The sequence below is a fragment of the Notechis scutatus genome, chromosome 5 (assembly GCF_049901735.1).
Source record: "Notechis scutatus isolate UNSWTSFEM ecotype Mainland chromosome 5, rNotScu1.2, whole genome shotgun sequence".
Lineage (NCBI taxonomy): Eukaryota > Metazoa > Chordata > Lepidosauria > Squamata > Elapidae > Notechis > Notechis scutatus.
Window position 1 is genome coordinate 34673765 of NC_142013.1, and position 12823 is coordinate 34686587.

Here is a 12823-nt window from a genome sequence, read left to right on the forward strand (position 1 = left end):
GTAATGGGAGATTCAGAATGTCAGCTGGTGCTCCATTCAAAATCCAAGAAAGAAATACTTAGACTCTTTTAATTAGAGAAAAGATATCTTTTACTGGAAATCAAGTGGTAGCAACAAAAGAATCCTGAATCTGAGAAAATGGGCGTGTAAATCACATATACAAAGTAATGGCAACGTTCCCACCCCCAATAGTTCAAATGGTTCTTCCAATTAAAAGTTGTGAATATCATCATGTGGGCCTCTCCAGGTGGTGATGAGGCTTCTGTCCATTGACCTTGGCATAGTTTGATAAAGGTTTGCAGCTGCGCATAGCATAGAAGAGAAAGCTAAGCAAGGAATAGAAACCTAAGCAAGAATGTACTCCCCCCACCCCTCCAGCTTATACAGTTCTGGTTTGTAACACCTCCAGCTCACTTCCCATAATTTCCCCCCCTCCTCCCCCCATTACTTAGGACAGCCGAAAGATGCAAAGCAAAGGGAGAAAATCTTGAAGGCTGACAATTCCCCTCTGAAATTACCAAATTTGCCCTAAGTGGAAAATTTTAAATTCTCTTATTCACACTTCTTTATTTCTCTTTATTTCTCTGTCATGGATATGGAGTGGTAGAAATTGTGAGAATTGTGAGGGGGGAATCACTTTACTCTGCCTATTTTATATACTTCTTATATTATTTGATACAAACAGGGAAAGGGATATTACGATTGATAAACCCAAATTATGACCAGCTATATTAAGCCAAGCCTAACATCTGTATTCTTCTGATGATTGCATGATCTTCTCCAACATCTATATAGTTCATGGGTAGATTTCACAGAACATCTAAACAAGTAACTTACCTGAACTCGCTCTCAGTTCAAATCTTGTTTTTCCTTCTCTATTTCCTTCTGTTACTTCACAAGTATAATTTCCAAGATCAGCCTGCTTTGTTGATATAACAAGTGAAGCAATGCCGTAAGGTAGCATCGAGTGGTTCAGAAATTTTGCAGTTTCAAAACTATTGTTTTTGGTAATGTTACCAGAAACTCCATCATAAATGAAAAATGGGTTTCCTTGAAATTGCCATGACACAAACATTGTTACGCTGTTATTCTCTTCCAAATTAGTTACCACACAAGGGAGGACGAATTGAGGTCCATTACAGTAGTTTATTTCAAGAAATGGGACATTCTGAAAGGACAGCTGGGCTGAACCTAAAAGAGAGAGAAATAAAAATATGAATGTTTGTATTTTAAGAAGGAAATGTGGCTAACGCAAGACTACATGCATTTTATCTCAGCCAAAGATGAGCCAAAAAGTCTTTTGCTGGAAGAGGCCACTCTCAAAGCTTGAATCTTTGCTTTATTTCAGCATAGTTTTTGAGAGCTCAAAGATCCACCCACTCCCACTTTGGTGAAGGAACCAATTAGAAGGCGAAATGGTCAAATAGAAAATGAATTGCAGGTTAAGAGTTTTAAAAGGAAGGGAAGATGCTGCAAATGGACAGGAGAGTTTTCTTCTCTTTCATCTAACCCTACCTTTGAACACATCAACTACAAGCCATAGGAGACATTTGCTTCCAGTTTGACTAAAGAAGCTTCCCTTTCTCTTAAGGGAAGCTTCCCTTAAACTTCCTTCTTAAGCTTTTTTTAAAGGAGGAATTTCTTGACAGTGAGAACAATTAATCAATGAAACAGCTTACCTCCCAGAATTATGGGTGTTCCATTGCTGGAGGTTTTCAAAGAAAGATGGGACAACCATTTGCCTAGAATGGAATAAAGATCCCTCCCTCCAAAGTCCCTTCCAGCCCTATAAGTCGATGATTCCCCCACCCCACCCTTTTGCCTTTCTTCTCCCTTTCCTATGCTGTCTTCTCTTTCCTATCCTTTCCCATTGATAGGTATAGAACAATTAATAACCATTAGCTGACCTTTAGACAAGATAGTAATGATGATTCACTGTATGAAAAATATTTTTGAGCTTCAGAAAAGACAAAAAAAGATTAATCCTGGTTTGGTTCTTAAAAAAGAACAAAGGAAAATAAATCTAGATGTATACAAATTGGATGTCCAGAGTGATAAAATGTAGCATGTTTATGTAGAGTTGTGTCCATGTCTGAATAAGTCATTGTCCCCAAAGGGAAGGAAATGTTAGCTCCATGCAACAGGCAGAAGATGACCGGTACCTCACTGTGACAATACTAACCAAATGCGAGAAACTGACAATTTCCAGTTAGAGGGTAGAAGACTGTCAGTCCCTTGGTGGCAGAGACTTATTCAGAGGGCTGGAAAGTGACAGTTCGCAATCAGAGTACAGAACATCATTATTTCCTTGAGAGTAGAAAGCTGGTAATCAGCACTTCTTGGCACTTCTTTAAAAATTGAGTGATTGGAGTGGGGGGGGGAGTGCCCACATATAACCTGAGCCTAAGTTGAGCCCAAAAACGGTTCCACTTTTTCGGGATTGTATTGGGCACAGCAATGTTACAAAATCTGAATGTTTTTAAAATATTTTTTTCTTAAAATCCTAAAGCAAAAATGTAAGGCACCTGGCATACCTGTTCTCAATCTGTTTTATTAAAAAAAATAAAAAATAAAATCAGCCCATCAAATTTTAATAGTGCAGTTCTAGACCTTTGGTTACATGCAAACTACCCCTTACCCTTTCCTGATGAAGTGTCTGTAACATAAAAAGACTATACAAATGTATTAAACACGATTTAAGAATAAATCAGATCATGTTATGCTATTTATTTTATCAAACATGCTTAAGTAAATTATTTACAGGTCAGGCAATGGCAGACTAAGACATTTCTGAAGGGTAGTGACAATTCTGCAGTGGAGATCAATGTCTGGATGAGAAGCCCAGGCGAAAAGAGCCTCTCGGCATAAGGTAAAAATAAGACACCATCCACTTATGCTTCAGACAGTTTTTCCTTGGAAGCCTGAGAGATGGTCATGTGATCAAAATTCAGACACTTGGCAACTGACTGTTTATGACAGTGTCCTGGGGTCATGTGATCACCTTTTGTCAAAGCAAAGTCAATTAGGAAGCCACATTCTTTTAACAACCATGTTTCCAACTTAACAACTGCAGACAGTCACTTAACAACTGTGGTAAGAAAGGTCATAAAATGGAGCAAAACTCACTTAACAAATGTCTCACTTAGCAACAGAAATTTTGGCCTCAATTGTGGTTGTAAGTTGAGGACTACCTATATTTGAACTTTGGGAGGCTTCATAAGATTAAGCATTCAATTACTCTATTCAGGTTCCAAATTGAGTAGATTGGTATAAAGTGGGATAGGTGTCAAATGGTTGTTATATACAGCTGCTAACAAGCTAATGTCATATTCTTCCACATGAAAAACGGGGAGAGTATTTCATAAAAGAAAAGTATTGGGAGTTTGAACAAGGAAGTGTCCTTTGAATGGAAGAGCCAAGGAAAAAGAGAACAAGAGTAATTCTGCCTAAAGATGGATTGAGTAAAATGCCCTCAGGGACACCTAGATTTGTCAAAATAGGGACTATTCAACAGCATGACTGTCAGGCTTACAGTTAGATGCAAAAGTTTAGGCACCCCTGGTCAAACTGTATACTTCAATGAATGCTTAAATGAATAGAAGCTGACACAACCCCTACATAATACAAAATGAAGATAATTCACTCTTACAAAGCAGGATTAGGGTATAAACAATTTTCTAAAGACTTCCAGCTAGCAGTTTCAGCCGTGACAAACAGAGTTAAGAAATGGAAGTTATAATGAACTGTTGAAATCAGGACAAGGCCTGGAAGATCAAGAGAAATCTTTGCTAAAGCTACCTGAAATCTAGTAAGACCTACAAAGCAGAATCCATAGATCACTTCAACAATTTGCTGAAAAGTGTAGTGGCATTGTAGTATATGTCTGTAGATCTATACTAAAACACTGCCTATACACAATGATCTGCGTGAGAGAATCTCTCGCTTTCTCTTTCTTTCTCTCTCTCTTTTTCTCTCTTTTTCTTTACAGAAGTTGTTCAAAATGTGCAAAAGAAAACTTCAATAAGTCTGACATGATTTGATCTGTTAAATTCAAATGGAAATGTTTGGCCACAATCAAGTAAGTTTGAAGAAAAGACCATCTTGCCATTTAAAGAACTTCCAAGGAGAACTGCATCAACACTGGCAGGCCAAGCTACTGTATATAAATAGGAAGCAAACCCTACCCTCATTAGTACTGATGGTATTACCTAGTTAGATAGTCTGCAAGCATACAACCGAGCTCAGAAAGCATCAAGAACTCAACAAAAGTTCTATTATGCTTTGGGGTTGTGTGACATCTAGTGTCAAGGAAATGTGCTGGTTAAAGGAAGAATACATTCATCTAGGTATCAACATATCCCTAGAAGTCCTGAAGGCAGAGAAGATACTGAAAAAAGGATGACTATTTCAACAAGATAAAAATGTGAAACATATCTCCGAATCAATTGTGAAATACGAAGGAGAGATAAAAGATTTTTGGATGCCCTTCGCAGTTCTCACAGTTGAATACTATTGAAAAATCTGAAGAGAAATATCAAATGTATAGCATAATCAAATAGAAGAACATTTCTGAACTAGAAAGTTCTCCAAGGAAGAATGGAGGAAAAACCCTAAAGTAAGAATAGAAGGATTCTTCTTTCACTACATACATTGTTTGAAATCTATTCATTGTGCCAATGAAGAGTTAGAATTTAGTAAGTGAAAAAATGTCCAGTATTCTGCACCTGCCATTTTACTCTTTCTAATCTGCAAACAACTGCACATATAGGAAGTACATATTCATATTTGCATAGAGACGTCATGTTTAACCTTACACCATATAGAGGTTATGTCAGTTAGGAATTGACTGGAATAAGCATTTCAATGAGAGATATCTAACTTTTGCATACAACTATATCTTTGGTTTGTTTGAGCTGAATTGGAATGATACTTCTTTTAATTTTCTTGTTGCCTGTTTTTTCCCCTTAATATTCATAGATCTGTGTTTAGGTAGGAAGCAGATTCTTCTTTAAATATCCAGATCACCTTCCTCATCCATCCTTTTCCTAATACTTTCTTTCACTGGGATTCTTATATTGTGGTAAAGTGGTTTTATATGTTGTTATTGGCTAAGAGTCATAGTGAGTATGCTCACTCATAATAAGTTTTAAACCATTAGTTCCAAACTGAATTGCTGGATGTACATTGTTAGTCATAAACTAACAAAAAAAAGATCAATTTGGCAGAATGTTGAAATTCAGTTTTTGTCTGTATTATATAGTACACAACTAAACTGTCAGCCCAACAACTGTCCTCTTTGTTAATCTTCTGCCATATTGTTCTGGATATTTTCAGTGATGAGAGACAGTTTGTGAATGTTTGTGGCCTGCAAAATTCAATATTGTATTGAATGCCTAGGGCAAGTTTGCTAGACAAACAATCCTGGAAAGAGTAACAGTGGTGCCACGTTTCTCCATTTGTACACACTATATTAGCTGATAGAGCATTTTATTTGGCAATGATTTTGTAGATCTTTTCAGCAAATTGAGCATCGGGAACTTTTTTCTGAGCTCCACAGAAATATTTTTGATTGGGGCATGAATTATTTTTGATAGAAGTATATATCAAGAAAATTAATATGTTTTATTTAAAAAGAGAGGGTTCTCCAAACCACAGATATGCCAAAACATCTCTAAGTAGTCCTCAACTTATGACTATAGTAACATTTGAACAATTATAATTGTAAGTGGTGATGGTTGTTAACAGGATCATCACATAACTGATTTTACCTTTTTGCGACATTCATTAAGAAAACAGCTGTTACTCAGCAAATGCGGGTGTTGTAAAACAAACCCATAGTTTTCTATGGGGCATTTTTTGCCAGAAGCCAAAAATAAATTCCAGTTTCCAACAAAAAACATTACAAATCATGGTCACATGATTGCAGGATGCTGCAAAGAGCTATAAACATGGATCAGTTAACAAATGCCCAAAATGCAGTATATGACTGCAGGGGATGGAGTGGGCAGGTCAGTTTATGGAACCTCAAATCTGGATTGTAACTTTTTCAGGATCCATCATAACTTCAAAAGGCCACTAAGCAACCAGTCATAAGTTGAGGACTACCTGTATCTCAACTGATCTGCTGATCAGTTAGACCTTTTCTAATAATAACATAGTGAAACACCATCAGTTAGACCTTTTCTAATAACAACATAGTGAAAGTGGGCTCAGTTTCAATACAGAGATGGCATAGTATATTGCTTGGGACATTGTTTGCTTTAACCAGAATATCTTTATGCATTAATAAGACTTTGATGACGTTTGCATCACATCGCAGGTCACACTACTACACAACTACAGATAGTTTTAAGGGTTTTACCATTTTTTTCCTCCATGCTATATTAACTTGCTCTTTAGGGCTAATTTCTTAACAACCTTCTCCCAAGTACTGCTTGGGTTTTATCAAAAGTATCAGAGGAAAACTATATTTTTAATTCAATGTAGTTTTAAAAGGCAGGTAAATATGGGTATGTGATCAAGAGTGTTCATGTCACACTCATACCAAAAAATAATTTCACTTTCTAGGGATTTTATACCAGTTCTTCACTTCAAGGAATCACCAAATCAGCAGATTTTCAATTCAGACACAAAAGCTCATCAATATAATAATTAACTTTTCAAGCTACTATGTTGTAATTATGTCCTGGTACTGTACACATTTAGAATTCACGTCCCAAACTTCCTTCAGCTATGCATTTACAGCATACATTGTCATGGCCCAGAATCAGATTCTGACTATGAAAAAGCTGTTCCAGCTGAACCAGTGGAATGTCAGCCCCAGGAGACACCAAGCCAGGAATCACCTTTGGCTGTTTAAACACAGGGACCATCAGAAAAGCTGGATCAGTGGGATGATGAGGCGTGTTCTCCACTCCCTTGGACTCAGCAAGCAGAACAAAGATGCTCAATGAGACCTCTTGACACACAAAAGAATAATTGTATGGCAATTATTCTTTAATTCTATCTTTAATTATAGCTGGCAGCAGTCTGATTTAGGAACAATCTGACCCATGTTTCTTTGCTGAAACAACTGACTGATCTATTTTGGTATCTCGTTCTTATAAAAAGTTCCTGAAACCTTTGGACTGGCTGATAAATTGACTCGGCTGTCGAAACCTTAGCTTGGATTTTGATTTTTCGTGTGTTAAAAACAAAACCTTTCAGGCAAGCTTTCTTTCCAAAAGACCCTGTTTCAATATAAATTCCTTTACTTAGTTGTAGAGTTGTAATTGCAGGAATGTTCCAATCTCGGAATGGCAAACCTCAGATAAAGAATGTTTCCAAGCAAATACAACTCAGGTAAACAAAGTCACTAATCTAAAGGAGGATTAGAGAGAGGAAGTAAACATATGTTAAACTTTAACTAGAGATAATTAATTGTATGGATTACTGTGCTAAACAATAACAAAAGTTAAGCAGTAACCAAAGTTAACCAGTGATGGAGGATAACTAAAAATGTGTATAAATGCAAGACTAGACTCCAATAAAGATCATCATGATTCAGTTGTTCATGATCAAACAACTCGACTTCCTCGTCATTACAACACTTAGTAATGTTTATCTACCCAGCCTGAGTAAATTGCTATTATCACTAACCACAGTGTCTGAGAGTTTAAAACCTAAAACAGGACACGCATCCACACTGGAATCCATTCAACTAAAATACAAGAGAACCATGTCTCATGTTTCCCCATAATGACTAATACATTTGTCACTAATACATACAGCTGCAGTTAAATTGTGCCTCAGTAAAGGCAGAATGAGAAATTATTGGCTGAAATAAGTCTACAAGCATGTTTTTAGCTCAGTTTATCCTAGCTGAGAAATTCATCTGCTCTTGGAAGAGGCAAATAATCACTGACTTGGCTAACTATGGACTCTCACCTCAACCTCTGCTTATGATAGCAGTAGAGAAAGAATGGCTGAAGTCAAGCAAAGAGTATTTGACTCAGATCTCTTAGCTGACAGAACCAGTTCCTCACATTGCTGCTACTTTACTTTCATTGACACGCCATACGCCATTCCAAAATACCTCTTCAATGTCCTCCCTGCCTAACAAGGAAGGACTTCATTCACCCTGGCCTCAGGATCTTTGATATCCTTCACAAATAATAGAGATACCATTTCATAATGTCCCTTTTCAAAAATGCATTTGCATCTATTCACATTGCATCTTTCTTTCTAAGCTACCTCATATCATTGTTGGCAATTAGAGTTAATCACCCCATACATTAGCTGATGCTTCAAATGACTTCCCTCTGAAACTCTGCTCTTTTGACTAAGGGATCAGTCCAGGGTAATCACCACAAAGATCGTTAAATCAGCACTGTTGCAATTAGAAGGCAATAGGTTTAACATGGAGCCCAACTGTAGCTATTTGACTGACCCTTCACACTTAAAGGTAGTCCTAGACTTATGGCCATAATTGAGCCTCACAATTTTATTGTTAAGTGGGATATCTGTTGTGAATTTTGCCCCATTTACCACTTTTGCATAGTGAAACACTGCAGTTGTTAATAACCCAATTTAAGTGAATCTGGTTTCCCACTGGCTTTTCTTGTCAGGAGGTCACAAAAAGTGATCATATGACCCCAGGACACAACAATCGTCATAAATATGAGCAAATTGCCAAGCATCTGAATTATGATCACATGACCATGGGGATACTGCAAAAGTTGTAACTGTGAAAAATGGTCATAAGTCACTTTTTTCAGTGCTGTTGTAACTTTGAACAGTCACTAAAACAAACTGTTGTATGTTGTAAGTTGAGGACTACCTTTATGAAGTCAAGCTGGGATGAAGTATGGTATATAGGTAGTCCTCAGCTTACGATTGGTCGCTCAGTGACTTTTTGAAATTATGATGGACTTCCCCAGGAGAACTAACAACCCAGTTCTGAAGTTCTAAGGTCTGCCCCCCCAAGGTCATATGACCACATCTTAGACACTTGGCAATCAGCCCACACTTACAGCTGTTTGCAGCATCCCATGATCATGTGATTGCATTTTATATTTTTGCTGAAAGTGGCATTTACTACCGGTTTTTTTGGCAAAACTGCCCCATAGAAAACAATTGGTTTGCTTAACAACTGTGGCATTCACTTAACCACCACCACAAAAAGGTCATTAATTAAGTCAGTTATATGACTTAATGTGTCACACTTTATGATCTCAGGACTTACAGCCATAATGGGCAGCCTTCATATATCATAGGACTTGACTTAATATACGTATAAATGACATGAGTGGCCAGAAAACATGATTTTCAAATTTGCAGGTAATAGCTTAAAGCAGGGGTGTCAAACTCAACCACTGTGGGCAGTATAAGGATTTTGTTTGCCCTTGGGGGCTGGGGTGGACATGGCTGGTTGCTGCATCTGACTGGGTAGACGGGACTGGGGTGGGCTGGGGCCAGGGTGTCACGGCCCCGCAGGACAACTCTGGGCCTATCACGGGCCAGATCTGGGCCATCACCATGTGTTTGACACATCTGCCTTCACAGACACTAACAAGATTAAAGAATAGTTTGACAATCTGGAAAATTAGGCCCCAAAATAGCAGAATGAATATCAGTTCAACAATATCCTAAATTTGTATAGGAAAAATCAAAGACATAGGAAAAGAATGAGAGAGATGTAATACATGGCCATGCAAAAAGATTCTGGATATCTTATTGCATAATATGAGCCAATAGTTTAATGCAGCTGCATAACTAATCATATGTGATCCTGGCTGAACCTGCAATTCAGGAAGAACAGGCAAAACATGTCCAGAGGAAAAGTCTAAATGAAAAGAGGCTCCAGAAAAAACTAATTATATGAATTATCTAATTATCTTAATATCTACAAGAACTTGAGGAGGCATCATGCAGCACCTGGTGCTCTCCAGTTGTACCAGACTATAATCCCACTATCACAATTAGTTTTGTTTGGAGACTTTGGAAACTGTAAAGTTATAGAATTAGTACGGGTAGTCCTTGATTTACAACCATTTGTTTAGTGACCATTCAGCACTAAGTGACTTACAACCATTTTCACCCTTATGACCATTGTTGCTTCATACCCACAGTCACGTGATCAAAATTTGGATGCTTGGCAACTGACATGCATTTTTGACAGTTGCAGTGTCCTGGGGTCATGTGATCACTTTTTGCTACTTCTGAGAAGCAAAGTCAATGGGAGGCCCTAGATTCACTTAAGAACTGTGTTACTAACTTAACTGAGGCCAGAAAGGTAATAAAATGGGGGGAAACTCACTTTACCCCTGTCTGGCTTAGCAGTGGAAATTTTGGGCTCAATTGTGGCCATAAGTCAGTGAAAACAAGGTGTGTACTACCCGTATACCCATTTCAGCAGCAAGTCCAATCCCCTTTTCAGACCAGAAACTCAAATTAAGGCAACCCAGAGAAATAGCTCAGTAGGCACTGCTTGAATATATCTAGTAGGGATCACCCTACTGGTTTACTGGTTCCATAGTCAAACTAGTCTTAGTTGTGTTCAACAAATCAGACAGAAGTACCAGGCTCAGGAGATTCCGAAAATGACAATCTGGTGGTAACCTTTCATTAGAAAAAAAAAAAAAAGCTCATAGGCATTTTCAAATGATAGAAATATTTTTTTTTGAGTTTGCTTTGGGAATCTGAAACCTATTTGTCCAATAAATGAAGCCAAGTTGTCAATAAATCAATAAATCTTTGAAGATAAATGTTAAAATTATCCCAGAATGCTTCCCAATTTTAGTTATTCTCAAAAAGTTGGAAGGTGTCAAAGATAATTTATGACCTCCATTTCTACAGAAGAGCTGTGTGAAATGCATAACCTGAGCTTTCATAATCCCTGTACAACTCAACAATCTGCTTGCAACAAAATTCTTCATTACCAATCTGATTAAAAGTATGCTAGCACAATGTTGTCACTCTGTATGATTCATTTAATCTCAAAATCTGTCCATGACAAGGTTTGGGGATTACATGAGGCGCATCCTGTGTTGCTGGGAAATGTGTTTCGTACATGCAATACTGCAAGCCTGAACCAGATTATTCAGTCTGCTCTTTCCCAGGAAGATATATGGCAGTGGCCCAGGTGAAATACAATACTGGTTGGTTTCACCCACCAGGTTACTCTCGTATAAATCGGAGAGAGTGGGAAGTTGCTCCGAAGTTTTAACGTCAAAAAGAAGAGGTGGCTTCTACACTGTCACAATCCTTTAGCTGGGTTCTCCCAAGGACAGCAGCCATGAACAGTAACTATTAACCGGAAGGGGGGGGGACCCCAGAACTGTCTCGCAAACCAAACCAACCAGAAGGTGAGAAAGCGGCAGCCAGAATATTCCGAAGCAGGGCGAACGCCGGAGTCACATTCAATAACAGCCCCCCCCCCACACACACACACACACATATACACCCGCCAGCCTGCTGCCACTTCTGCCACCACACATTCGGAGCAGCAGGACTCCTGAAGCGAAGCGTATGGGAAGCATCAGGCGTTAAAAGAGGTAGCCAATCCCAGAGCTCAGCACCCTACGCCTGTCGAAATAATTGGGTTCGCTCGGGGGAAGAGAGAGGGAAGGAGGGAGGGCAGAGGACGTGTGGTGCAAGGCAGCGGTACACTCCAGCCAAACAAACCCAAAAGCCTCAGCTTCATGGCGCAGTCAGCGGATAGGACGGAAAGCTAAAGTCTCAACAATCCCGGCGAAGGGGGGGGGGGGCAGCTTCTCTCCCTTTCCGCTTCTATTAAAAAAAAAAAATATTAAAAGAGCCGTACTCTACCGTCCTTGGAGCCCGAAAAACAACCCAGCTCCCTCCGGGGGCTTCAGGCCACGGCCAAGCAGAAACGGGGATAGGAACCGCGCAGCTTACTCCAAAACCGCCGCGGAGCAAAAAGCGCGGGGTATCTGCTGGTTTTTTTTTTTTTGGGGGGGTTGGTTACACGGAGGAAGGCGAAAGGCCGAGAGAGAAAAGCGAGGGGTACAGCAATTGGAGCGGGAATAACGCCGCCGAGGGCGAGAACAGCAAAAGAAGAAGACAACCGACACTCACCGGCGCCCAGAGTGCCCAGCAGCACCCACCACACGCACAGCATCCACATGTCCAGGCTGGCGCAAGGGAGGGCAATCCGCTTTCTTGCCGCGACAATTCTCTCACAGGCCAAGGGAAAGACCTCTGGGGGGGAGTAAGGAGATCCGTAACTCGGACCCGGAGCCGCCCAGCCCGCAGCCTGTCAAGCTTCGACGGTTCCCTCTAGCCGCAGCAAGCGGGGCGGAGCCACACCCGGCTTTCGCTTTCGCTCTCCGCCGCAGGAGGGGAGACGAAGGCGTAGGTGGAAGAACAGCCCCCTCCGTAGCCGGCTGCCGGACTGATGCTGCGCGCTACGACTTGAGAGCAGGTGGGTTTTCTCTCGTGAAGAGCCGGCGAAGACCTCCAGGTTCTCGCCCTTTTCCAGCTTGTGCCTCCGTAAACCCAGGGAGGAGCTACGGTAGTCCTCGACAATCGCCGCACCCCTTCAGAAGACCTTGAAATCGTCCACCGAAAGTTTCCAACCTGGCGAGACGGCGTTTACGGCTGCTCCCGGCTCTTCTAGCGCAAGCAGGAATTGCGCAGACTTGGAAATGAACGCTGGGCTCTTGGCGTGACAAAGGAGGAACTCTGCGTCATACTGAAGCTTGCGATCGTCAGGGAAAGCCGACGCCGCCAAAGAGAAGTCTTCGCCCATCTTATGTTCAGTATGTGCAAGTCTGAGATGGCGCAGCAGACTGGACCTGAGGCTCCGGCTAAGCCCGAAGCA

The 12823-nt window shown here is 40.2% G+C and overlaps 1 protein-coding gene across 10 annotated transcripts in view; it reads right to left on the reverse strand.

The window, feature by feature from the left end:
- The window catches only part of CD47 (CD47 molecule), a 69216-nt gene extending 56602 nt beyond the window's left edge, over positions 1-12614 (reverse strand). For 5 of the 10 annotated variants that reach the window (XM_087966531.1, XM_087966530.1, XM_087966528.1 and 2 more), the window contains exons 1-2: positions 12079-12500; positions 838-1191 (exon numbers count right to left, since the gene is read on the reverse strand). In XM_087966531.1, the coding sequence (XP_087822657.1) occupies positions 838-1191; positions 12079-12127 (403 nt within the window). In that variant the 5' untranslated portion in view covers positions 12128-12500. Of the gene's footprint in view, positions 1-837; positions 1192-11803; positions 11981-12078 lie in introns of those variants that run through there. The other 5 variants (XM_087966529.1, XM_087966526.1, XM_087966527.1 and 2 more) reach the window with 3 other exon arrangements.
- Between the last annotated feature and the right edge of the window lie 209 nt (positions 12615-12823).